This window comes from Protopterus annectens, chromosome 13.part0 (assembly GCF_019279795.1).
Source record: "Protopterus annectens isolate FY-2018-M chromosome 13.part0, PAN1.0, whole genome shotgun sequence".
NCBI lineage: Eukaryota > Metazoa > Chordata > Ceratodontiformes > Protopteridae > Protopterus > Protopterus annectens.
The window spans coordinates 888,790,176-888,816,816 of NC_056747.1; the positions used below are offsets into that span (position 1 = coordinate 888,790,176).

Sequence of the window (26,641 nt, forward strand, 5' to 3'; positions counted from 1 at the left end):
AAACTACTACAGTGGAGCTTAAGAAACTTCTGGGTGAAATAATCTGTTTTCAGCAAGGAATATTACTTGTAGGTGGAAACTGGATTGTGATTTTGCAGCAGTGAAGACGTGTCTGGGGGGCCCAGAAGGGAAAGTAAAACAAAGGAGGGTAGATTTTTGAAGGAATTTATGAAAATATTTGGCACAGAGGATGTGAATTCAGTAATAGGAGATCGGGAGTGAATGTATGTATTATTCACCACGATACAAAAACTGTGCTAGGGTAAACAGAATTCACATTTCACAAGAACTGAAGGTCTTAATATGCACCCAATAACTTTCATATTGTGTCAATAACAACTACAATAAAAAAGGGTAATTAAATAAAAATGAGACACTGGTGCTTTCTCACCTATCTGTTGAAAAAAGGAATTTAAGGAATGGGTAGTGGAGATTATTCATGGAGCTATTAGAGAGGATAAAAATTTCTTCTGAAATATATCTAGTGAGTGGGATAAAATGTAGGTGGAGTTTAAAAATAGGGTGGAAATAAAAGAAAGGAAACTACGGTTAAGAAGTAACAAGAATTATTTAGAGGGACTGACAAATACTGAAGTATTGGAGAATAGGGGGAATCTTATAGAACAAGAGGAGGATCAACTGCAGAAAATAAGGGATTACCTCAGTAATATACACGTTTTTAGAAAGATTGCTGTTAAGCAACTGATTTTTGATAACATTACAACAAAATGACTCGGGCAACAAAGTGGAAAGGGTTGTCATCAAGCTTAGGCAGACTATAATAAGGAAGTTAACAAGATCTCCTACAGAGGTATTAAAAACATTTTGGAAATTCTATGAAAGCCAGTATAAAGCAGAGAAATACAGAAATCAAGAAAAGATACAAATGGAAATGTTTATGGAAGAATTGAATATTCCAAGGTTAGAGGCAGATATGGCTCAATTACTAATGGTTACGATAGGAGGTGATTAGATAAAATTGTGATGTATAACCAATCTACAGGAAAGTCTCCAGGAATAGATGGTATTCCTGTGGAAGTTTGGAAGCTATGAGGGAAAAACAAAACCTTCCAGATCTTTATCAGTTTAAGTGTACTTTCACAGATGTAGTACCAAAATCCTGGAAGAAATCAGTGGTAGCTGTAATACCTAAATAGGTAAAGATCCATCAGAAACAGCTTCATACAGACACATTTCAATACTTAACCAATACTACAAAGCATTCAAGTCTAGAATGGCTAAAAGAATGAAAATGTAATGCCAAAATTGATCAATTTGAATCAATGTGGTTTTGTGGAGGGGGATGCAAACATTTGACAACATCAACAGAACACTGATGATCCAGAGGGAAGCAGAATGTAAGAAAATATCATTGCTGTTGGAGGGTCTTGATGCAGAGAAAGCATTTGACAGAGTTAGCTGGGACTTTATGAGTGGGGCAATGGAAGCATTTGTATTTCCTGAAAAATTATAAGGTTGATTAGGAGGATATATGAGGCATCAGAGGCAAAAATGAAAGTGGATGGGGTACTTTGTTAATTTCTGCTTCAGCAGATGAACGAGGCAGGGGTGTCCTCTTTCCACTTTGTTATTTGCATTATATTTAGAACCACTGGCAAAGAAAATAAGGGACTCAGAAATTCAAGGATATAATTAGTATGGTAGTCAAGAAAAGCTGACTCTATTTGCAGATTATATTACTTTATAACTGACAAACCATGAAGGGACATTACAGTGTGGAACATTTTAAGACTGTTTCAAATCTTTCCGGGATACAAAATTAATGAAGCTAAACCAAAGGCAATAGTGGTAAATTATGTACCCACATACAAATTGGTTCAACAATACCCTTATTTATGGAGACATGATAAAATGCAGTATTTAGGAGTTTGGATTAAACATTATTCTGGTGTGGCAGCTAAGAATATGTGGGAAAATACTAAACAAAAGATAATACAAAAACTGAGAAAATGGAAGTTTTGTTATATGGATATGGATAGCAAGATACAAGCAGTCAAAATGTTTTTAGTCCCTATAGTCTTATACATAGGTCAGGTATATTTTTATCAACCAGAGGAGAAGTTGTGGATAGCAATTAATAAAGAGCTGAATGACTATCTGGAACGGGAAGAGGGCAAGAGTCAAGTGGGATAAGATGATTCTTCCAGTACAACAGGGCAGATTGGGATTACCCAATTTGAAGGTGTATTTCAGAGCTATACAGTTAAGGCTCCTATACACAGCACAAGCAGAAAACTATAATTCAAAGTGGAAAGGGATGAAGTTGAAACAGGGGTAGCTCAAAAAACAAGGACAGACTGGAATTTTGGATGCAGGTCTTTAAGGAGAATAACAATAATCCTACATAATATTTTATCTATAAAGTAGCAAAAAGTATTCTAAGGTCTAAGCCAACATGGGAATGGAGAAAGGAGATTCTGCCAATAGGGATGACTGCAATTAGGGATATATAGACAATAGGCAAGAGGGGGCTGGAATTTATTGGAAAAAACTGGCAAAGGAAACAAGGTAATGGGAGCAGATAACTAGACAGGTAAAGATTATAGAATGGGAATATGTCAAGACTTTATTTGGACTACAGTTTAGAGATTACCTTCCCTATTCAAGGACTGATATCAGAGTACAAACAAAGAGAAAGAAATAGGGGGATCCTAAATGAAAGACCAGCTCTGGTGGAGCTTTTAGTAGAATCTAGAACAGAAGCTGCCATTAAAAATAAACAATTAGTACATCATATAAAATACTGCATGATAACTATAAGAATAAATCAGAAGAGGTTAGAAAGGACTGGGAAGAGAAACTGAATAAGCAATTCACAAAGAAACAATAGGAGGATATAGGCATGTCTCCGAGATATACAACAAAATTTCGCTTTGGGTCCCCCCCCCCCCACTTGTGTGAGCAATGAATCCTCTCACACCAGCTAAAAGCAAAGAAAACTCTAACCAGAAATCATCCAAAAATAGACTGCAGCCCCAGGTTTAACACCAGGAACCTTGTTGTTGCCACTTGTGTAGTGTAGGTGCCAGCTTTTGTGACTACTGTTATGCCTTGTTAAAATCTGTTACAGTCAGCTAGAGTGCATACCCCAGGGGCAACAGCTGCAAACCTTCTTCCTCTTAGCCCATCCCCACCCCTTTCATCTGTTTCACTGTTGATAATTTGTTGTATGTTAAGGTATTTAGCCCCTCTCAATAGTCATAGCCTTCAGTCCCTCCTCAATACTTGTTCTTCACTAAACACCTAAAAGAGGTGCAGTGTCTCCAGCTGCTTTAATCTTTAGCTACATTGTGTGCAGCAAACAATAAGGAAAGGGGAAAACAAATATAAAAGAGAATAAAATCTGCCCTTGCAGACTAGTAAGCAGCATACAACCTCTACCTGTGGTGTACTCCTACACAATAGTTTTTCTTGGAGAAATCTTCCAGTCCTTGAACAAGGGTGCCTATATGTTTACCTTATTTCCTTGGCTGTCCTTTGATAATTAGCTAGGTTAGCAGAGTGCCTTGGATTCTCCCCTGCTACTTTAAATTCCAATTGATGGTTTCTATCACCAAAGGTTTTAAAAACCCTGGATGCCATATTTGCTCTAATTGCAGCTGAAAGCCCTCCAGGTGTAGCATCTCTAGTAAGTCTCCCTGGACTAGCTGATAGTTTTTTTTAGCCAAGTTCTATCTGGAAGGTGTAGCGCCGCTCCATTCGCTTCGCTCACCTCCCACCCCCATTCCCACCCACCCCATATCATTATCTTTATACCTATCCATACAACCACACCCCCTCACTTCCTCCCAAATCCCTCACCCCTCTACGTCCTGTTCTCATACTACCTCCCTTCTTTGCTCCCCCCCACAGTTACCTACTATCCATTATCAAAGACTACTATACCTTACTCCCACCCCTTCCTCTCATCCTCTGTTCTACATCCCATAAAGTGGCATGTCTCTTACAACTCAAACTATACTCTTACCTTTACTACTCCTCATACTCTATCACCTCACCTCCTATCACTCACAATTACCTACTCCCTATTTTCATCCCTCAAACACCACTCAACTCAAATACTACACCACAACCCTATCTACTAATTTGTCCCTCCATCCTTCCCCCCACCACTCCCATTACTAAAATAAAAATATATCCCCCCTCCCCTTTAAAACAAAAAAAAGTCTACTTACTCAAATTAAAACCCCATTACAAACCTCTACTTCTATCTGGTGACATTCATCCTAACCCAGGCCCAACAGACACTAACCTGAACAATAACCCCCCTCCCCATATCTAAACCTGCCAACCCCTCCAACTCACAAATACAAGTACAATTCCGCTCTATCAACGTCAGGAGCCTTGTAAATAAATAAATCAAAAACTCCATGCCTGGATCGCTAACTATATTCCTGACATAGTTACCCTAACTGAAACATGGTTAAAACCACACCATCTGGACAGTGAAATCATCCCTCCTGGCTATAATATCCTTAGATTAGATTGAACTAAAAGAAAAGGAGGAGGAGTCTCCATACTCTACTCCAACTGTCTCTCCCAAATCAGTCCCACACTAGACTTACCTGCCTTCTCACCAGCTGAACTCCAACTGACCAACTTTAAACTTAACAGTTTCAACACCATAACTGTTGCAGCAATCTATATTCCCCCTGGTGATAATATTAACATACTTGAGAACATCCTATCTCACCTCTCACATACCATCCACAATTAACAAATTATACTGGGACATGTAAATATTGATTGGCTTACAATACAAGCTCCCAACACTACTTCCTGTATAAACCTACACGGGTTTGAGCAGCTAATCACAACCCCAACCTACATCAATAAATCTCACCTACCTAGCTCTCTTCTTGACTGGATATTGGTCTCCCACCCTCAAAACTATCATAACTCCCAAACCCTTCCAAATGCCCTCAGCGACCACTGCCCTGTAACAGTTACCAGACATACTCCCCACTTTACCAAACCTAACAAATTTATTACCACCCGCTCCACTTTCTCATTTCTGTCCCAACTCCTTTATTCATCAACTCTCCAGAATTAACTGGTCTTACCCTCATCACTCTTCCTTTCGATGAAGCTGTCCACTCCTTCAGCACTATATTCCTAAGCATTCTTAACTCCCTTGCTCATCTTCGCACAATTAGAATCAAATCTAATACTGCTCCCTGGCTCACTAAATCTACCAGAACCCTCATGAAAGACCGGGATATGATTTGGAAAATGTGGACTAAAACTAGGACCCCTTCTCTTCTTCAGAAATATAAAGAACTCAGAAATAAAATAAAAAAAATCATCCATTATGACAAAATAAACTTCTATGCCAATCCTCCCCTCTACTCTTAAATCAGACCCAAAGAAATTCTGGAGCTCCATTAAACAGACTCTTCATCCAGGAAACCTTTCCTCCCCTAACCCATGTCCCAATGCAACACCTGAAGACATAGCCAACAAATTTAACAATCATTTTATAAACTCAATAACCTCTATAATAAATTCACCCCCCCATAAACAACACTAGCACCCCCACAAACTCTATACCTCTTCCAAACCCTCCTAACTCCTTCTCTCTAAAAGCAGCATCAACTATGTAAAGTCATTACTCTCCAAACTTAAACCTTGCTCCCCATTTGTTGACACGCTACCCTCCTACTTCCTGCAGATTGCCTCTGAACCTCTTGCCTATCCTGTATCCATCTTAATCAACCAACCCATTTCTGAATCCTATGTCCCCACTCTATGGAAAAATGTCTTTACTCTACCCTTTCACAAAGGGGGCAACTACTCAGACATGTCCAACTTCAGACTGATTGCCATACTCTCTCCCCTCTCAAAAATCCTAGAGAAATGCATTCACAAGCAGGTATTGCAGTACTTTCACCAGGAAAAACTTCTTGCACCCACACAGCATGGTTTCCGTCCCATGCATAGTACAACTACTGCACTCATATCATTCATCAACATAGTCTCCCTAGCTCGTGATAACAATAAACTTGTCTCATGCCTATTCCTTGACATTTCTAAAGCCTTTGACACTATCTCACACCCACTCCTTCTAGATAAACTCACTAACTTACATTTCTCTCCCCCTACTATCGCCCGATTCTCCAGCTATCTCTCTACCCGCCAGCAATCAGTTAAATGGCTCTCTGCACTATCCTCCCCTCTCACTGTACAAATGGGAGTCCCCCAAGGGTCCATACTTGGACCACTACTCGTAAATATTTTCACCAACTTGCACTACTCCTCTTGTCCCCAGTCATCTCTTGTGCAATATGCTGATAACTCATTTGTTATAACCACTGCTGACAACTCAACTGACCTCCACTCAACTACCCAGGCATCCTTCCACACCACTGAGACTTGGCTTAGTGATAAACTAATACTTAATCCAAAAAAAAACTAAGCTCCTACTATTCCTCCCTAAAAATATCACCACACTCAAAAATGCATTTATCATCTTATCCTGTAACAACACTATCATCTCAGCTGAATCTAGTACTAAATTGCTAGGTATTACTATAGATGATCAGCTTAAGTTTGATCTCCATATTACTTGCTCTGTAAAAAAAAACTCATCAGAAACTTGGACACCTTTTCCGTAGCAAGAAATACTTAACTTAACACTGCCTGAATAATTCTCCCCCATGTTTCATTACGCCCAACACTCCTGTACAGCTGCCACATTCACAAACCTAAATTCTACACTTATTCGAGCTTGAAACTACCTATAATTAGATCGCAGCTAACCAAACCTACAAGTCACACCACTGCTTAGCACTACAGCAACTAGACTGGCTAGAATTCCCTCAGCTGCTCCAACTATACCAACTATAAATCATCCACTCTATCTACCCTCCTGCCTCAGCCTCTCCACTATCATAACCAAATATTCCCCTGCTAGGACACTACGCAGCTCAAATCAAGAATTATTAGACATCTACAAACCCAAAACCAAAATAGGCTGCCTTCTCTATAACTATAACCCAGCTACATCCTGGAACCAACTCTCCTTGGAAATAAAATCCCTCCAGCATAGCAAAAGTTTCAAATTGGCCACAAGGAAATACCTAAAAAACAAGTGGTCTTGCCACTGTAGCCAACCACCCTGAAACCACCATCTTTTCACCATCTCACTCTTAATGTATCTCTAACACTATTCCCCTGCCTCTTTTACCTCTTCGCTTCCTCTATCTCCAACCACTCTTAATTCCTACAGTCTCAAAACAGCCTTCCTGTCTAGTCTATCTCCTTTACTCTACCTCCCCTACATCTCCTACTAGCCATTCTTACTTTCCTTTCTTGTTTACAAACTCCTATACAACTAGATCCTACCCACTTTAAATAAGCATCTGCCTAACTATTAACTCATTTTGCTCTAAGCAGCTTAAATAATATTGTAACCAGTCACATTTTCTTCTGCTAAATGTTTAAAACCCTGCCTGTAACAACTCACATACTTGTCTTCCAATTGTTAATACTTTGTTATAATTGAATTGCCTGAGGAGCTATTTTTCTCTCCAGGTCTCTGCTTGTAAGATCCTATAGCTGATTGTTACTACTATGTTACGAAAATTTAATAAATTGCGTTCTAGTCCTGAGGAGCTTTTCACCCTGGGTCTCTGCTGAAAATGAGCCAAAAGCTCAGCCAGACTAACCCGGTTAACAAATGTAAAATAAATAATAAATAAAAATAAAAACTAGAAGGTTTAGGATTTTTGCCTGGAAATGTTTACATAGATATTTGTATACCCCAAGTAGACTCCAGAACATTTTTTATCAGGTAGACAGCAAATGCTGGAGGTGTGATGGGGAAGAAACTGGTAATTGGGAACATATTTTCTGGGAGTGCAGTGAGTTGGCGGACTTCAAGAATTCCTGTGGAATGCACTGTCGAAGACACTGGGTAGGCAGATTAGTGTGATGAGGGAAATGATTCTTCTGAGCTATGATACAGAACTGGAATTGCCTAGACATGGTAAGGCCGTGCTGTCTCAAATTATGGTGGCTGCCAAAAAAGCAATTACTAGACAATGGAAATCAAAATCTAAATCAACTACATTAGAAGTAGTGAATATAGTAACAGAGATAAAACAACTGGAACTGAGATCTTTATAAAAAGGTAGGAGCAAACTACAAGCTACATAGGAAGAAATGGGAATTGTGAGAAGAGTACATACAGGGGAGGAATGAGGTTTAAAAGAAGGCAGGACTTAAATGCGCTACATAGTGTCTGACTGAAAACGATTGGGTGGATTATAAATGATGTACAATATTTGCAACTGGGAGTGTGTCAACATGGTTTGTGATGCAAAATGCTTGCAACTAGGACAGTGTCGGTGTCGTTTGTTTTCATTTATATAAATGTATGATTGCCTATGTAGTACGTGATGGTTTACTAAAGATGTTTCTAGTTTAAAAAAAGGGTCTGGAATTGAATAATGTATGCAATATTGCTTAGGTTATATGATATATAGCAATCTATGTAAAGCATAATGTTTAATTTTAACTTGTTAATACAGTTTGATTACTTTTATATAAATGCAAATGTGCCTATGTCACAACTGATAATTCAGCAAAGGTGTTTGAAAAAAATGGTCTCTGGCTGAGTAAGTCTGTAGACAACTACAAACACAACCTGTTGTCAACTCACCAAAAGACACCAACAACTCGAAAGAGGGCCGCCCTAATCTGCACTAACTTATGGTGTTGTGATCAAGGACAAACTTGCACAAAGCAAAGCAGTGTTTGCCATGGGAAATGAACACTCGTATATCTACCACATAAATATCTCCCTCAGAACAGACACTTGTTATTACAGTTCCAGCCACATTAATGACAGTAAAACTCTTTCAAACACCACATACCTGCTTATCTTTAGGAATTTTTTTTACCTTGCCCATCTAATTAATAAAGGAATACCCTTCCAAGTTCAAAGAAGTTACTTTGCTTCTACATGATATTTTTACATGGAGTATAATAAAAGATAATGCTCCATCTGATATGCATCCATCAAAGCATAATGCACACTTTAGTCAGTCTCTTGCAAATTTCTATATGGTGACCTCTGCTTGATCTACCAAGACTGCAAATGATTCCATCTTGCCTGACCTCTTACATAACTGCAAAACTATCAGCATCACTAATATGCATTCTACAGAGCAAAACCTACACTGTAATGTAAAAAGAACTTGTTCAGAGATAGCTCTCTCCCACAAAGGATCCCCTACCTAAAGAATATGTTTCCACTCCATAACAAAGTAGCTTCCCTAACTTTCTTTGAAACCAAAATGAATGACTGGATAGGCTCTGTAAATTCACACCTGGTTTGGCTCCTCAGACCCTTATGGCTAGAGGGAGTAAGCAGTATAAACTGCAGTTCCTAGGGTCCAAATGGTCTACTAAACCAACTGCCTATTACATCCTTATGAATGTATGACCTTAAGAATGAAATGTCTAATGACTGGTTCAAGAATAATCAAAGGCACCTCCACTTTCTTCCTCAGATACAAATTAAGAAATTTCTAGGGACAGGGAAATGTCACCAATATGCCAGCACAAACAACATGTCATGAGCCTCAAGAGTCTTAGAAGGAGGCATCATTGTGGGGGTAGCAAATGGACAATAAGGAGGTGTCACTGTCTTTATCCATCTCAGACATAACCAAGTATGGGTCTCCAAACATCTCAAAAGATCCCAGGTAGGAAGTAGCTCCCCATTACCAGCAGCTCTAGAAAAAAAAACTCACGGAAGTTTTCATGAGAAAAGATAAGCTTTTAAAAATCACATGACAAAGGACAGACATCTGCCACTTGGAAGACTATTTGCCAACATGGACAGGGACCAGGAGAATCCTGAAAGTGGCACCCAGACATATTTCCTGTGGCCATATTTCCATACCTGTAGCCCAAGCTCCTAACAGACCTTAAATATTTGAGAGCACCAATCACTGACATAGAGACACCCAAACAAAGCTCACATAGCAATCTAAGCCACAAACTCCCTACTGCGCCTGTGAAATATTACACAGTAGAGTCCTGTGTTTTAAATACCCCTGAAATGTAAAAGTGTCTACATCCTAGAATGCACCCCATGCTGGAAGGTAGGGTGTGTCTCCTCACTGCTCCTTATCATCCGGTGAAGAAATGAACAGAGACAAGTTCAAGTCTTTGCTTGTCCTGAGTATAACTTTGGCATGTACGTTTTACTTTTGAAAAGGACCCACACTAGTATAGTTCAACCAAGGCATACCCTCAAATTTTCAGTCACTGGGATAGTGTTCCAGCTCAGATTTCAGGGTTTTAAATGAGACCTCCTCAAGCAGACTTCTTCCTGATATAATGAGGTACGCCAAATGTTTCTGCCACTAAAATCAGTGTGTGGTTTGTATGAACCTCTAGCACTTAAGGAAGTGTTTTATAACATACTGCTCTCTCATATTTCAAACATTCAAGTCTTGTCTTTTTACCTGGTAAACTAACAGCAAAACTAGTGATTTGTTTTCAGGCAGTAAATGCAGAAACTTTTCAGGATTTGAACCATGCAAGTGGAAGAAAAGAAATATGGGCTCAGGAGCTAGGTGCAACTCTTACAGTTTGAAAGGGACATCATAATGTGCAGCAGTACTGCATGTACAAACTTCCAAGATTAAGGAGTGCTGAATTTTGACTGGCAGAGAAAATGAACCCAAGTACTGACCTAAGTCAGAGGATCCATGACGCTACATCTAAAAACTCCTTTGCAACAATAATCACTATCCTGCTGGTCTATACATCTTATGCATGCTACAAATATTACATATACTGTTAAAAGGCAGCAATGAGGAGTTTAGAAATGAAACTATGCTGTCACACTGCAACAATACAGAGTTCTCCAACAATACCACACTGTGACACAGGAGTTGCAAAAAAATTAATACAGTTAGTTCAATAAATGCCACTGTGCTTTCCCATCACTTTTTTTTGTTGTTTTTACATGTTTGAATCACAAAAGCATGAGCTACTCAAAAGACAAACAACATTTACTTTATTTACTGACATTTGATTATCGGGAAAGTCCAAATGGATACCAGCCCATTTTCAGCGGAGGCCAGGAAGAAAAAAAAAATTTGAAGCAAAATTGTTTTAGAGTCTTTAAAAATAATAAAAAATAAATAAAAAGGTTTAAATAATTACACTAAATTAGACATATGAAAACAATGATCAAGAACAGATACAAATTACATGACAATGATTTAATAGCCAAGAAACATTTTAGCTAGTTTACAGAGAAACTAAAGGTAAATTACTATAATACAAACAGGAACTCCAAAACAAAGTGAGAGAAAAGTAGGCTTATGGTATATTTAGAAAGAAACCAGGGCAGAAAAGCTGACAGAAGTAAGGAAATGGGTGAAAAAAGGAGAATGAGGAGGTGTAAGGTATGAACTGGTATTTGTCCACATTTAGGGAAATAGTTTATCCTGCTGTTGTAAAAGAACAACGCCAGTCTTTTAGTTTTGAAGAATGGGAGGGGTATTTACCTGATGGACAGAGATAAGGAGATTGAGACTTAGCATCAAGGTACGATTACAATGTCCAGCAGATTTGACAGGTTTGTGGGCAGACACGAGTTTTTGGTCACTGGATCGTAATGACCGACAAGGAACAGAGTTGTGTAGAATGTTATTTTGAGCTTGACAAGCAGATGGATTCTGGCTAATTTTACAGGTGGTAAGAAGCTGTGTACATTTAGTTGATGGGGTAGTTCTAAGAAATTTAAGCTTTTAATTCTATACAGTAGTGGGGTCTTGAAAGGGGTATTTGCAGCAACTTTAGCCACTTTGTAATAGCATTGTTCAAGTTTTGATTTTTGTGATGCCTGAAGGTTAGTAAGGATGGAAGCAGAGGAAAGAAGTACATGAAAGAGATAAGTGGTGACAAGTGTAGCTTTACAGTTGTGTCAGTGAGAAAGTTTTTGGCTCTATAAAGCCATCCCTAGTTCTGATGAATTTTTCTTATGCAATTTTGTCTATACAGTTCGAATTTAAGATTATCATTCACTATAATCCCTAACAATTTGCCACGGAAGTGAGTGACTTCAATGGTTATAAGAGAGAGGACTTTAAATTTTGTTTTTTCATGGGATAGGGATTAGGGGAAAATGTTTTTTTTTTTTTTTTTTTTTTGAGGGTTGAGCATGCGTTCTGAGTTACAAAGCCATGTTTCAATTGTTTTTAAAGATTCCTGAGTAATTCTTTGGAGGTGTGCCACGCAGTCAGATTTGCAAATGAGTGTGGATTCATCTGCACACTACATTAGGGAGGCCTGTTACATGGAGGGTGTTGGTGAAATTGTTAAAGAGGAGGGAACCAAGGACAGAGCCTTCTGTTACATCAGTGGTAACTGGAAGATACAGAACGAGGGTGGAGTGCCATTTTAATGGTTGATACCTATTGGATAGGTAACTTTTGAACCACAGACGGGTAGGTCAAGAGAGACCTAATGAGGACATCTGAAGTAGAAGCTTGCTGTAACAAACTGTGATGAGGCTTTACAAAGTCAAGAAATAAGGAGGAGACTAGTTTGGCATTATCTTTTAGTTATGTACTTACCATAACTTTAGATGTTTGGGATCCATCTCGCCTACATTCTGTACTGATGGGCTCGGAGCCGATCCCTCGGCTCCGACTCGGCATGCTATGCTATAGAGCGAAGCCTCTTATTGGCTGAGCTATTCTCTATCCCAGGATGCACCACCACTAATCCCCCAGATCTTGTTTGTCCGCATTCATGCACACATACATAACTTGTTTATATAACATTGCCAGATGTTTCAAGATGAAACAATAGGATTCGGACCGTCCGATCTCTTCTGATCTCCAAGGAAGGGGGAAGGAGGGTGGGTTATTGGGAATGTAGGCGAGATGGATCCCAAACATCTAAAGTTATGGTAAGTACATAACTAAAAGATGTTATGTGATCCTATCTCGCCTACATTCTGTACTGATGGGACAGCGTCCCTAGCACCTAAATCCTGGGTGGCTCACTGGAAAACACTCCTGAGCACTGTGGAACCAAATGAAGCTCGCCCCCGAGATGCCACATCCAATTTGTAGTGGGAAATGAAGGTGTGCGGGGAAGACCACGTAGCCGCAGCACAAATGTCACTAATGGCAAGCTTAGAATGGCATGCTATTGAAGTAGCCATAGCTCTTGTAGAATGAGCTTTGACAGAGGTCGTAAGCTCTTTATTAGAAGAGGAATAAGCTTGACTAATACAGTCCCTGATCCATTTGGCAATAGTGACCTTTGTGATGGCTTTGCCCAATTTATTATCCGAAAAGGACACAAACAATTGATCTGTTTCCCTTGTTTGTTTGGTCCTATCTAAATAAAAACGCAACTGCCTGTGGACATCCAATGTGTGGAATATGTATTCTGCTTTGTTTGAGTACTTTGGAAAGAAAACTGGAAGTTCTAATGACTGTTGTAGACAAAAACTAGAACAAACTTTAGGGACAAATGATGGATTTGGCCTGAGAGATACTCTATCTTTGTGAAAAATCAGGTACGGAGGTTTTACAGACAAGGCTTGAAGCTCTGAAACCCTTCTGGCAGAAGTAATTGCGACCAGAAAGGCAGTTTTCCACGATAGAAATTTCAAATCACATGTTGCTGCCGGTTCAAAGGGGGAGGAAGTTAAGGCACGTAATACCACATCGAGATCCCATGGAGGAGCAGGATGAGAAATCGGAGGTCGTAAAAGTGCAGCACCTTTCATGAAGGTCTTACACAATCTGTTGCTCATTAAAGGTGGGTTTATAGATTCATGAAAATTGGAAATAGCTGCCAATTGAACCTTGATGATAGAGACTGAAGAACCTTGATTGAATAGGAAAGTTAGAAATTTCAGGACTTCCGATACAGGAATAGTGATGGGATCCAGACCCCGGGGTTGAACCCAAATAGCAAATCTCTTCCATTTGCTAGAATACAATTTCTTAGTGGCAGACTTGTGGGCCGAAGATAAGATATGTACGACTTCCGGGTCTAAGGTATGATTCCTGACTATAGTCGGAAGAGGAGGAGCCAAGCTGTTAATTTCAAGGTGTGGAGGGACTGGTGGAGTAGTCCCAACTGATGAACTAATAGGTCTGGGATCTGATCCAGGAACCATGGACCGTCCAGTGCATATTTCCAAAGATAGGGGAACCATACCTGACGAGGCCAGTAAGGAGCAACTAAGATCATTTTGCTCCCCAAGTGAGACGCCTTTTGGATCACTCTGGGAAGGAGGGGAACTGGGGGAAAAGCGCATAGCAAGCCGGTAGGCCAAGGATGAGCTAGTGCGTCCATAGGGCTCTCCCCCGGAGCCGGAGTGAGGGAGAAGAACTTTCTGCACTTCGCATTCAGCGGGGTTGCGAAGAGGTTGCAACAAGGAATTCCCCATTTGTTGAAAATCTGAGTTGCAACCGTATTGTTCAGAGACCACTCGTGTGGAGAGAGGATAGTTCTGCTCAGTCTGTCGGCTATCACATTGGACTTGCCAGGGATATGAGTTGCCACTAGAAATCGTTTGGTCGACACTGCCCATTCCCAAACTCTCATGGCCTCTCTGCAAAGGGGGTAGGATCTGGTCCCTCCCTGCTTGTTCAGGTACCAGACTACTGACATGTTGTCGGAGTGAACGGCAATTACGCCCTGAGGGAGGTAATCGTGAAGGGCTTGTAGGGACAGAAACACCGCCCTCATTTCTAAAATGTTGATATGAAGGAGGCTCTCTTCCGAATGCCATTTGCCTTGGACTGACCTGCCCAGGGAATGCCCCCCCACCCCCATCTGGGAGGCGTCCATAGACAAAGTGGCCACAGGAGGAGGCGGAACAAAGGGTCGTCCCTGATCCAGATTGGAGGGCACCAGCCACCAGCGAAGGTCCCGTTTGCAGGTTTCCGTGATCCGTATGAGGTGACTGAGAGGGAGAGCCTGAAAGGACCACTGTGTTGAAAGAAGCCACTGGAGAATTCTCATGTGCAACCTTGCTAGGGGAACTAGAAGAACCGTGGCGGACATAGATCCCAATAGCTGCAGGACCATTCTGGCTGGGGCTTTGGATCTGGGAAGTAGGGCTCGAACTTGAGCCTGTATGGTTTGTATCCTCTCCGTAGGAAGATAGACCCGCATTCAGTTTGAGTCTATCTCTACTCCGATGAATCTTATGCGTTGAGATGGCAGCAACACAGACTTTGGCCAATTGAAGGTGATTCCAAGGGAAGTGCCCAGTGATATTGTGGCTTGTAGGCTCTGCAATAGTAGATGCTTGGAGGTGGCAGTTAGGAGCCAGTCGTCTAGATACGGAAACACCTGGAATCCTAGACTTCTCAGGTGAGCAGTCACGACCGCCAAACATTTGGTGAACACCCTGGGGGCTGTGGTGAGACCAAATGGCAGCGTGCGGAACTGAAAATGACTGTCTCCTAGGCTGAAGCGCAGATGTCTCCTGGACGCTTGATGTACCATGATATGGTAATAAGTGTCCTTGAGATCTATGGAGCACATCCAAACACCTTTCTCCAGCAGTGGGAGAATGGATTGTAGGGTGACCATTCGGAACTTTGACTTTTTGACTGAACGATTTAGAATGCTGAGATCCAAAATGGGCCTCAAGTCCCCGGTCTTTTTTGGCACCAAAAAGAATCTTGAGTAAGTCCCTAATCCGATCTGGTCTGCGGGGACCGGTTGGATGACTCCTTTTTGAAGCAGCTTTGAGACTTCTAAGGCTGCAATTTCCCGTTGACTGGGTGGCGGGGAGTGAGAAAAAGGAATGGCGTAACCTCCGGCGATAATTCGAAGCACCCATCGGTCCTGAGTGATACCTTCCCAGGCTTTTAGGTGCCTCGAAAAACGACCCCCGCCTGGCTCCGGAGCTGCACAGTCGGGCAATCCCTCAGGGATTGTGAAAGGCTGAAGAGCGAGCCAAGAAAGGACTCGTGGTCTCCAGTGTTGCGGGGGCCTCTGCCGCCTCTGGGACGGCGTCTTCCAGAAGAGTTTCCCCCTTCTCTGCCTCTAGAAGGGGGATCGTCCTGCTGTGAGGGATAAGACTTCTGAGATCTACGGAACCACATTTTCCCTCCTCTTTTAGCCTTGGGGTAAGGCCGAAAGGGAGTGGAAAATCGTGCCCCTACGGCAGTCAAAGTCTTACCTTCTTGCTCGCAGCGGGTCAATGTGTCCTTTACCTTGGGTCCAAACAAAGAGGACCCATCAAAGGGAGCGTCGGCAAAGGGAGACTTGAAGGCTTCCGCAAAATGACACAGGCGGAGCCAGGCTTGCCTCCGTAGAGCAAAACCTGTACTGCGCTCTACTCGCCCCCTCGGCCGCATAAGAAATGAGCCTCATGGACGAGTTTGATATGGATGACAGCGTAGCCAACTGAGAGCTAACCATCTGGGCCAGCTGCTCAGGTAGGTTACCCAAGAGGGTATCTGAAAGCTCCTTGATCAGATCCCTCTGAAACCTGGTGAAGTGCGTTAAATAGTTCAGGGATCTTAAGGTAAAGGCCGCTGAACTGAGGGTGCGCTTACCATACCGATCCATGCTCCTAGACTCCTTATTAGGAGGATGGACGGACATCGAAGCCTCTGCTACATCTTGTTGGGTAGCAGATGCCACCACCAAGGCATCTACAGCCACACCTTTCGTCAAAAATTCCTTTTCTGGGGGTGCTGACAGGAACTTATTTGGGCGAGCAGGCACCGGATCCACAGAGTCTGGGTGTTCCCATGCCCTTCGACAGATCAAATCTAGAAGCTCGTCGAAGGGCGGAGACACCCAGGAGGCGGGGGGCTGAGCCCCAAAGGCCTTAAGGAACACCGACTCATCAGCAGAAGGGGGTTTGGAATGCCAGCCGCCTCGTTGTTTGAGGGCTTCCAGGATGTCTGCAAAGGAGACATCATCTGAGGACGACTTAGGGGACCCCTCTGCATCATCAAGATCAGTGTCTGACATGAGAGACTCATCGGGGGAGTCAACGTGCTTCCTCTTGCACGATCTCTTCCTTGGGGGTTCCTCCGAAGAAGCTTCAGAGGGACCTCCAGGAGGGGGGGAACCCCCAGTGGGGGTGACCTCAGGCCCTGGGGCTTCGCTGTCTAAGGACAGGGGGACTGCCAAAGACCCAGTCTCCGTATGCAGGGAAGGTGCTGGAGAGACCGTGGAGGTAGCCAAAGAAGATTTGGCTAACGCACTCCTCATGGCCCTGAAGGCCGGACCACCAGAATCCTGTGAAGGTCCAACCCCCGTGGCCACAACAGTAGACGGTACCCCCGCAGCTGATGCACCGAGAGGAAGGCTTGGGACTGAAAACATCAGTCCCGAAGTGTCCCCCCCTGGGGCCGACAGAGGAGGTCCGCGTACCGAACTCTGACTCGAGAGCCAGGGTTGGAGTAAGGGTCGGGGCCGACCCGAAAACCTCCTTCGGCTCCACCAGCACCGGCTCCGACGGTGCCGAGGCTGTTGGAGGAGGAACCATAACTACAGGGTGGACCATCAGCTCCGAAGCCGAATGGGCTGGAGCTGAAACTAACTTTTGGAACACAGGAGACTGGAAAAGTCTTAGGAGCACCCTGTCGATGTCCGAATCAGACATCTTATCTTGGAGGATCTAGATGAAACCGATCAGGTCCGAACCGACTTCTCCATCGGCTCCAAAGGACTGGGGGACCGGCTCCGAATGGACTCGACCAATATCGGTTCCGAGGGAGATCCCAAAACAATTTCCCTCGGTGCCGAGGAGGGCTTCGGCGCCGAAGAGGAAGAGTCTGAGCCGGCAACCCTTATCGGCTCCAAAATCAGTGGAGCCGATGAAGGTGACCCGCCTCTCGACGCCCCAGTCCTCGGATCCGAAACCAGAGGAGTCGAGACTGGAGGCATCGAGGCAGACCGTTCCGCCCTCGGCTCCGAAGTCCGTGGAGCCGATGGAGAAGCCTGCCTAGGTTTCTTAGCAGTCGGTTCCAGCGGGCTGGTCGGAGCCGACGCTTTCTTCTTCTTGGTAGGAGAGGATGAGGAAGATAAGGCCTCCTCGAAGGAGGGTTTAATCAGCCCTTTCAGTATTAATTTATTCTTCCTCTCTTGGAGGACTCTAGATGAAAAGGCGTGACACACGCTACAGGACTCCTGTAGGTGCTTGGCGCCTAAACAATATACGCACGAGGAGTGGTCATCGGTTATAGACATCTTATAACCGCACCTCGTGCACTTTTTAAACCCAGGGGGTCTATGTTCTTTTGACATAATGCCTATCAAAAAACACTAAAACAGTAGAAAGAAGCACTATTCTTGTCAGAACAAATACTCTACCACAATACAAAAATTTAACTTTAAACTTTTTTTTTTTTTTTTTAAAGCGATACAATACAATGACAGAAAACTCTAAAAAGGAGGGCCAAGACCCTCTAACTTAAACAGGTACTTGACCTCCTTGAAAAAAAAAATTAGAGAAACTAGCTGAAGAATAGGGGAAGGCCCCTCTAACTTAAACGGGAAACCTTTCCCTTAAACCAACACACAATTTACCTCAAAAAAATGAACCAAAACACACTTGTACAACAACAATAGCTGTTAAAACAGCTTTTGGGTAAGAATAAGGAATTTCCTGACAGGAAACTTTAGAAAAAACAGTACTTAACTCAGCCAAGTTTGAGACCACGTCCTAGCTTGTAAGCGGCAAACGAGATCTGGGGGATTAGTGGTGGTGCATCCTGGGATAGAGAATAGCTCAGCCAATAAGAGGCTTCGCTCTATAGCATAGCACGCCGAGTCGGAGCCGAGGGATCGGCTCCGAGCCCATCAGTACAGAATGTAGGCGAGATAGGATCACATAACATCTCTAGGTTTACTGACAGCATGTTTGTAGGTTTACATTAAAGCTAGGCCAGTGTAATGTATTAGTAGTTACTTTACCACAAGTGTTGCTGTACAGTACTGTGGTGCGCACAAGTCCACCTTGATGATAAAATTAAGTATCAAAATTTCTCATATGCAGCTGTGTCACACAATCAGCATTGTGTGAAGACAATAGAAGCAGTACACTGCAGAATAATATGAACAGTCTAAAAATCACACTTATTTAGTATTTAAAAAAACGGTGCTGCTTAAAGCAAGCTGTTGTATGGTATGGCCTACCTTCTTGCAATATAGTAAAACACTGGATTCCCTCCTTTAGATGTGCCAGCCTGGTAAAATATATTTAAGGTTTTCAGTGCTTTGAATTCTTCTTTTTCATGGACTTGATGCCTGGAAGTTGAAAAATTAAAGTGAAAAAGTTATACATGGAAATATTAACACACACCTTTCTACCAAAGATGTTACAACATTCTACAACTTCACTTTAAACTAGTAGTATAAAATGAACAATTTCAGCTCAGAGATTTTCACAGATGGCAGTATGCACAAAAAAGCACTTTAAGCCAGTGGAGACCACCAGCCAGTCTCTGCCAGCAATCAAGCGCCCAGTAACAAGGGTTCATAAAAGGACACCTGATAAACCTCACACTTTCACTGAAAACACACCTCAGGTTACAACAAACGTTCCACAGTTGTTCTCTGCTGCACTACTGTATTTTCTCTTTTTTTACTTATAGTTTGGGTCGTAGCTGAAATAGGACAATTCTAGCTTGTTACTTGGTTAAAAGAAAGAAGTACCTACCAGTACTGTAGTACTGAAAATTTAGGTGCAGGCTGTGTAATTTGAGGAGCAGTCTTGCTCTCCCTATATATTGTTTTTAAATTGTAGCTACCCCTGCAGCAACACTGCAATCAACTTGAAAATTTATTTTGCAGTTTAAAGGCTATGCTTTATGTATCAAACAACGTAGTCACTACATGCACATAGTAATACAGAGCAACAATTGTGAATCAAACTTGTATCTTAAAGTTATCAGCTTTGGAAAGCCTGACGGTTAGGGAACAAAGTGATCAAAGCTTGATTAGTACCACAGGTGTTGAGAGGACAGACTGAGTGGCCACTAGTTGGCAATCCCTCTCAGAAAATATATGCAGAGTGAGGCACTGTAAAGAAGACTACTATACTTGACAGTGGCCTTTTCACTTCCAGCTGTGCACTATACAGAATGGAGTGTGGATAGCGAACTCTGATAAAGGTGGGCACAAGCTGCATAAGCACAAATATCGGCCCCCACCATGCAATATAACTGAGCAAGCCAGCACTGTGTATGGCAGCACTCTAGAAGAGGTTACTTTTAGTCAACCTCTCCATGTCAAAGGAGAGCTACCTTGTAAGTAATGCACAACAAGAATGCTTGCCCTATTGATAAGATGAACAAAATGATCCAAAGAGGCTTGGCAAAGCATGAAATCAATTTCATTAATCAATATTTCATTCTGAAATACTAGTGATACTGATGGAGCTGCATACCAAAATAGCAGAAAAACTGATTTGCTAAACAATAGGAGCATTAGTAAAGGTAATGTACAGTTGTATAACTTGCACTTAGACATAAAAATAGACATTTGAATTTCTCACTGCTGCAGTTGTCTTTAGGATAAACGGGCTGTGTCTTGCCCAGCACACAAAACCAGCCAGCTTCCAAAAGCTCTGGCTCCTTCCCACACCTTCACCAAAACTACTGACTGGGCAGTCCAATGGAGAGAAAATTAGCATTCAGAATATAAAACCTCTGGACTTTCTTGCCCAAAAATTAAGGAGTGTATTTATATAGAACTACACAAAGAAGAAACATTTTACTTCCAAACTAAATACAAAAACAAGGGGTGGAGGGCAAGTACAGCTAATACAGCAGTGAGGAATTCTAACATCTGCTGTTATGGGTAACTGCAACTTACACAACTGCACCATGTTCATCGTTCCCACTGCTGCAGTAGCTTTTAAGCAATACGGGTGGATTGCCAAAGCCTAACTAACCTGGGAGGAGAAAAGATATGAATACAGAAGCAGCTGGAAAATGGTCCTAACAAAGCCTGTCCTGGATCTACAAAAGGAATCAAGTTTGTAAAACTTTGATAAGGTTTGTACAGAGGACCATGTAGCTGCCGTTAGAATACTTTGAGTGTTCCCTTTTCAATAACCCATTGAGGAAAACTGGGCTCTTTTAGTCAGCCTTGATATGGCCTTAACTGATTTACCATGGTGGGAATAGCAAAAGGTAATAGCTGAGGACAACCATCTGGAAATAATCTGTTTTAACAAGGGCTGTCCTTTCTTTGTCTCAACATAAGAAACAAACAGTACATCTGCTTTCTAACAGACTGAGTACTGTCAAGACAGTACCTGACCTGCCTGTGCAAGCCCAGAGTAACTAGAATCCTTTCTCCCAGGTCGTCGGAGGTATAAAATCAGGCAGCCAACGCCATTACATGAGTTTTTCTTGCCCTGTCGGGAGCCCCCAAATAGGGAGCTAGGTTATGGTGGAAGAACACCACCAGAAAAAGGAAAGACAAAAATATTCCCTGTAAACAGTGAGGAAGAGAGAGGGACAAGGGAGATGGAGGGTGGGAAACCAGGCCTGCAACAGTGAATACACTCGAACATCTACATTTATGGTAAGTGTACACAACTGTACTAAGTTCTTCATGTTTCACTGCTGCAGTAATCACACTTGGGTTGATTCCCAAAGCTGAAGAAAAGGGTAGAGAGGCAGTCAAGAAGACTGAGGGTTGGCTAGGATGCCCTGTAAGACTGCAGTTGCAAAGCATGCCCTGGACTTGGAGAAGATAAGCAGGTGGTAATGCTTGCTGAAGGTATGAACAGAAGTCCATGTTGCAGCCTCTAGGATGTCCATGGTGGGGACCCCTCTGAGAAAAGCTGCAGAGGTGGAGGTTGCCCTGGTAGAATGCGTCCTGACTGCCTTAGGGAGTGGTTTCCCGTGGTGCTTGTAGCAGAAATGGATGCAGTGTGCTATCCATTTGGAGATTGTTTGTATGGATACGGCCTTGCCCTCTACCCCTGCTGCAAAGCTGACTCGCAACTGGTCAGTTTTCCTAAACGACTTAGTCCTAGCCAGGTAAAATCTGAGCTGTCTCTGCACATCTAGAGAATGCAGAATTCTTCCCCCCTTGTCTTGTGGGTTAGGAAAAAAGGTGGGCAAATGAACTGATTGGTTGAGAGCCACACTAGACACCACTTTAGGCATGAAAGTTGTGTTAGTCCTAAGGGAGACTCTGTCAGCATGGAAAATGATGGAGTCTACAGCCTTGAGTGCTTCTAGCTCTGAAACTCTTCTAGCTGAAATGATGGCCAGAAGCAAGGCTGTTTTCCAAGACAGGAATTTTAACTCTGCTGAAGCTGCAGGCTCAAAGGGGGGGTAGGGTGAGCTTTTCCAACACAAAATTAAGGTCCTAAGCTGGGGTAGGAGCTCTTCTGGGTGGCCCTAAATTGTTAGACCCTCTTAGGAACCGTTTGATGAGAGGGTGTGAGAAGAGATGTGGCTCTGTGCTGTAATGAGCAGAGATGGCAGAGGCATGAATTTTAATAGAAGAGAAGGATAGGTCCCTGTGTAGTAGGTCTGCTAGGTAATCCAAGATGAGAGGTAGGGAGGGCTGTGCTGTTTCAGCTCCTTTAGCCTGGATCCAGGTGCAAAACCTTTTCCACTTGTCAGCATAGGATTTTCTAGTGCTGGGGCATCTGGCCTCATGTATAACATCCAGGAGTTATTTGCTTTGGCTGTCAGCTGGAGGAGAGGTCAGGGTATAAGCCTGGTTTAGGGACTGCAATTGCGGATGCATGAAATCTCTATTCATCTCAGTCAGAAGAGTTGGGATCTGAGGTAGGTGCTATGGTAACAGGCTGCGCAGCAGTGGGTACCAGTGCTGGCATGGCCAGTCTGGGGCAATCAAGGTTGCCCTTGGTTTTTCCTCCCTTATTTTTAGCAGTATCCTTGCAATTAGTGGTAGAGGGGGGAAATGCATAGATAGAGAGGTTTACCCAATGGAAGGATAGAGCATTCACTTTCCAGGCCTTGCTGTGAGGTTCCTTGGTGCAGAATTTGTTGAGCTGATGATTGTTGTGGGAGGCAAAGAGGTCCACCTTTGGGGTGCCCCATTTCTGGGTTACAAGGTTGAAGGTTCTGTGGTCTAGCAGGTTTCTGCTTAAGGTGTCTGCCAGAGAGTTTAGGGAGCCTGGTAGGAATTGTGGTAGCAGGTGTATTCGCATGGCTGAAGCCGTGTGCCAAAGGGTCATTGTGAGGATAACTTTTAGTTATGTACTCACCATAACTTCAGATGTTTGGGATCCATCTCGCCTACATTCTGACTGATGGGTTCGGAGCCGATCCCTCGGCTCTGACTCGGCACGCTTATGCTATAGAGCGAGGCCTCTAATTGGCTGAGCTATCTTTATCCCAGGATGCACCACCACTAATCCCCCAGATCTTGTTTGTCTGCATTCATGCACACATGCACAGCTTGTTTATATAACATTGTTAGATGTTTCAAGATGAAACAACAGGATTCGGACCTTCTGATATCCTCTGATCTCCAAGGAAGGGGGAAGGAGGGTGGGTTATTAGGAATGTAGGAGAGATGGATCCCAAACATCTGAAGTTATGGTGAGTACATAACTAAAAGATGTTATGTGATCCTATCTCGCCTACATTCTGACTGATGGGACAGCGTCCCTAGCACCTAAATCCCGGGTGGCTCATTGGAAAACACTCCTGAGCACTGTGGAACCAAATGAAGCTCGTCCTCTAGATGCCACATCTAATTTGTAGTGAGAAATGAAGGTGTGCGGGGAAGACCATGTAGCCGCAGCACAAATGTCACCAATAGCAAGCTTAGAATGAAATGCTACCGAAGTAGCCATAGCCCTTGTAGAATGAGCCTTGACAGAGGTGGAAAGCTCTTTGTTAGAATAAATATAAGCTTGAGTAATACAGTCCCTGATCCATTTGGCAATAGTGACCTTTGTGACCGCTGCCCAATTTGTTTTCTGCAAAGGACACAAACAACTGATCTGTCTTCCTTGATTGTTTGGTCCTATCCAAATAAAAACGTAACTGCCTGTGGACATCTACTGTGTGGAAAATAAACTCCGCTTTATTGGAGTATTTTGGGAAAAAAACTGGGAGCTCTAACGACTGTTGCAAGCATAAAGTATAACAGACTTTAGGAACAAAAGAAGGATTTGGTCTGAGGGATACCCTGTCTGTATGAAAAAACAAGTACGGGGGTTTCACTGACAAAGCTTGAAGTTCTGAAACCCTTCTGGCTGAAGTAATTGCCACTAGAAAGGCTGTCTTCCATGAAAGAAACTTTAGATCACAGGTAGCTGCCGGTTCAAAGGGGAAAGAAGTCAAGGCACGTAATACTATATCGAGATCCCATGGAGGTGCAGGATGAGAAATCGGAGGTCTTAATAGAGCAGCACCTTTCAAGAAGGTCTTACACAACCTGTTGCTCATTAAAGGTGGGTCTATGGATTCATGAAAATTAGAAATCGCTGCCAATTGTACTTTGATGGTAGAAACAGAAGAGCCTTGGTTGAAAAGAGAGGTCAGGAATTTGAGTACTTCTGCCACGGGAGTAGAAATGGGGTCCAGGCCCCGGAGTTGAGCCCAGATAGCAAACCTTTTCCATTTGCTAGAATACAGTTTCTTCGTAACAGACTTGTGGGCTGAAGAGAATATGTGCACCACATCTGGGTCCAGTGCATGTCTCCTGACTATGGTCGGAAGAGGAGGAGCCAGGCCGTCAATTTTAATGTGTGTAGGGACTGGTGTAGTAGTCCCGACTGATGAATCAGTAGGTCTGGGACTTGGTCCAGGAACCATGGACCTTCCAGAGCATGTTTCCGAAGATAGGGAAACCAGACTTGACGAGGCCAGTAAGGAGCAATTAAGATCATCTTGCTCTCTAAGAGAGATGCCTTTTGAATTACCCTGGGTAGGAGAGGAACTGGAGGGAAGGCATAAAGCAGGCCGGTGGGCCAAGGCTGGACTAACGCGTCCATAGGGCTCTTCCCCGGAGCCGGGGTTAGGGAGAAAAATTCTTTGCACTTGATTCAGAGGAGTCGCGAAGAGGTCGCAGCACGGAACTCCCCATTCGCTGAAAATCTGCCTTGTAATAGTCATATTCAGAGACCATTCGTGAGGAGAGAGGATGGTTCTGCTCAACCTGTCGGCTATGACATTGGATTTGCCCGGTATGTGAGTAGCCACTAGGAAGCGTTTGGTCGAGACTGCCCATTCCCAGACTCTCATCGCTTCTCTGCAAAGAGGATAGGATCTGGTCCCTCCCTGTTTGTTCAGGTACCAGACAACTGACATGTTGTCTGAGTGAACAGCAATTAAGCCCTGAGGGAGGTAATCATGAAGGGCTTGAAGGGACAGGAGTACTGCCCTCATTTCTAGGATGTTGATGTGGAGAGGGGTCTCTTCCAGGTGCCATTTGCCCTGGACTGACCTGCCCAGGGAATGCCCCCCCCCCCCAATCTGGGAGGCGTCTGTGGTCAAGGTGGCCGCCGGAGGAGGAAGAACAAAGGGTCGTCCCTGATCCAAATTGGAGGACACTAGCCACCAGCGAAGGTCCCGTCTGCAAGATTCTGTGATCCATATTAGATGATTGTGAGGGAGTTCCTGAAAGGACCACTGAGTTGAAAGAAGCCACTGGAGGATTCTCATGTGTAACCTTGCCAAGGGAACTAGCAGAACTGTGGCAGACATCGATCCCAATAGCTGCAGGACCATTCTGGCTGGGGCTTTGGACCTGGGGAGTAAGGCTCGAACCTGATTTTGTATGGTCTGAATTCTGTCTGCAGGTAGATAGACCCGCATCTGGTTTGAATCTATCTCTACCCCTATGAATCTTATTCTTTGAGATGGCCGTAACACAGACTTTGGCCAATTGAAGGTGATTCCGAGGGAATTGCCCAGTGATGTTGTGGCTTGCAGGCTCCGTAGAAGTAGATGCTTGGAGGTGGCAGTTAGAAGCCAGTCGTCTAGGTACGGAAACACCTGGAATCCTAGACTCCTCAAGTGAGCAGTCACTACTGCCAAGCATTTGGTGAACACCCTGCGGGCTGTGGTGAGACCAAAGGGCAGTGCACGGAACTGAAAATGACTGCCTCCTAGGCTGAAGCGCAAGTGTCTCCTGGACGTTTGATGTATTTTGATATGGTAATACGCGTCCTTGAGGTCTATGGAGCACATCCAAACACCTTTCTCCAACAATGGGAGAATGGTTTGTAAAGTGACCATTCGGAACTTGGACTTCTTGACTGAACGGTTTAGGTTGCTTAGGTCCAAAATGGGCCTCAAGTCCCCGGTCTTTTTTGGCACCAAAAGAATCTTGAGTAAGTCCCTAATCCGATCTGGTCTGCGGGGACCGGTTGGATGACTCCTTTTTGCAGCAGCTTTGAAATTTCTAAGGCTGCGGTATCCCGTTGACTGGGTGGCGGGTCCGGGATTCTTTTGGACTGAGGGGGGGGGACAACAGAACGGGATGGAGTAACCTCCGGCGATAATTCGAAGCACCCATCGGTCCTGAGTGATCCCTTCCCAGGCCTTCAGGTGCTTCGAAAAACGACCCCCGACTGGCTCCGGAGCAGCACAGTCGGGCAATCCCTCAGGGACTATGAAAGGCTGAAGAGCCACGAAAGGACTCG

At 43.4% G+C, this 26,641-nt stretch overlaps 1 protein-coding gene across 1 annotated transcript in view; it reads right to left on the reverse strand.

Moving 5' to 3' along the window:
• The window catches only part of NF1 (neurofibromin 1), a 5,218,972-nt gene that overhangs the window by 1,622,862 nt on the left and 3,569,469 nt on the right, over positions 1 to 26,641 (reverse strand). The window contains exon 35 of the mRNA XM_044054637.1: positions 19,186 to 19,296. Coding sequence (XP_043910572.1) covers positions 19,186 to 19,296 — 111 coding nt within the window. The remainder of the gene's footprint in view (positions 1 to 19,185; positions 19,297 to 26,641) is intronic.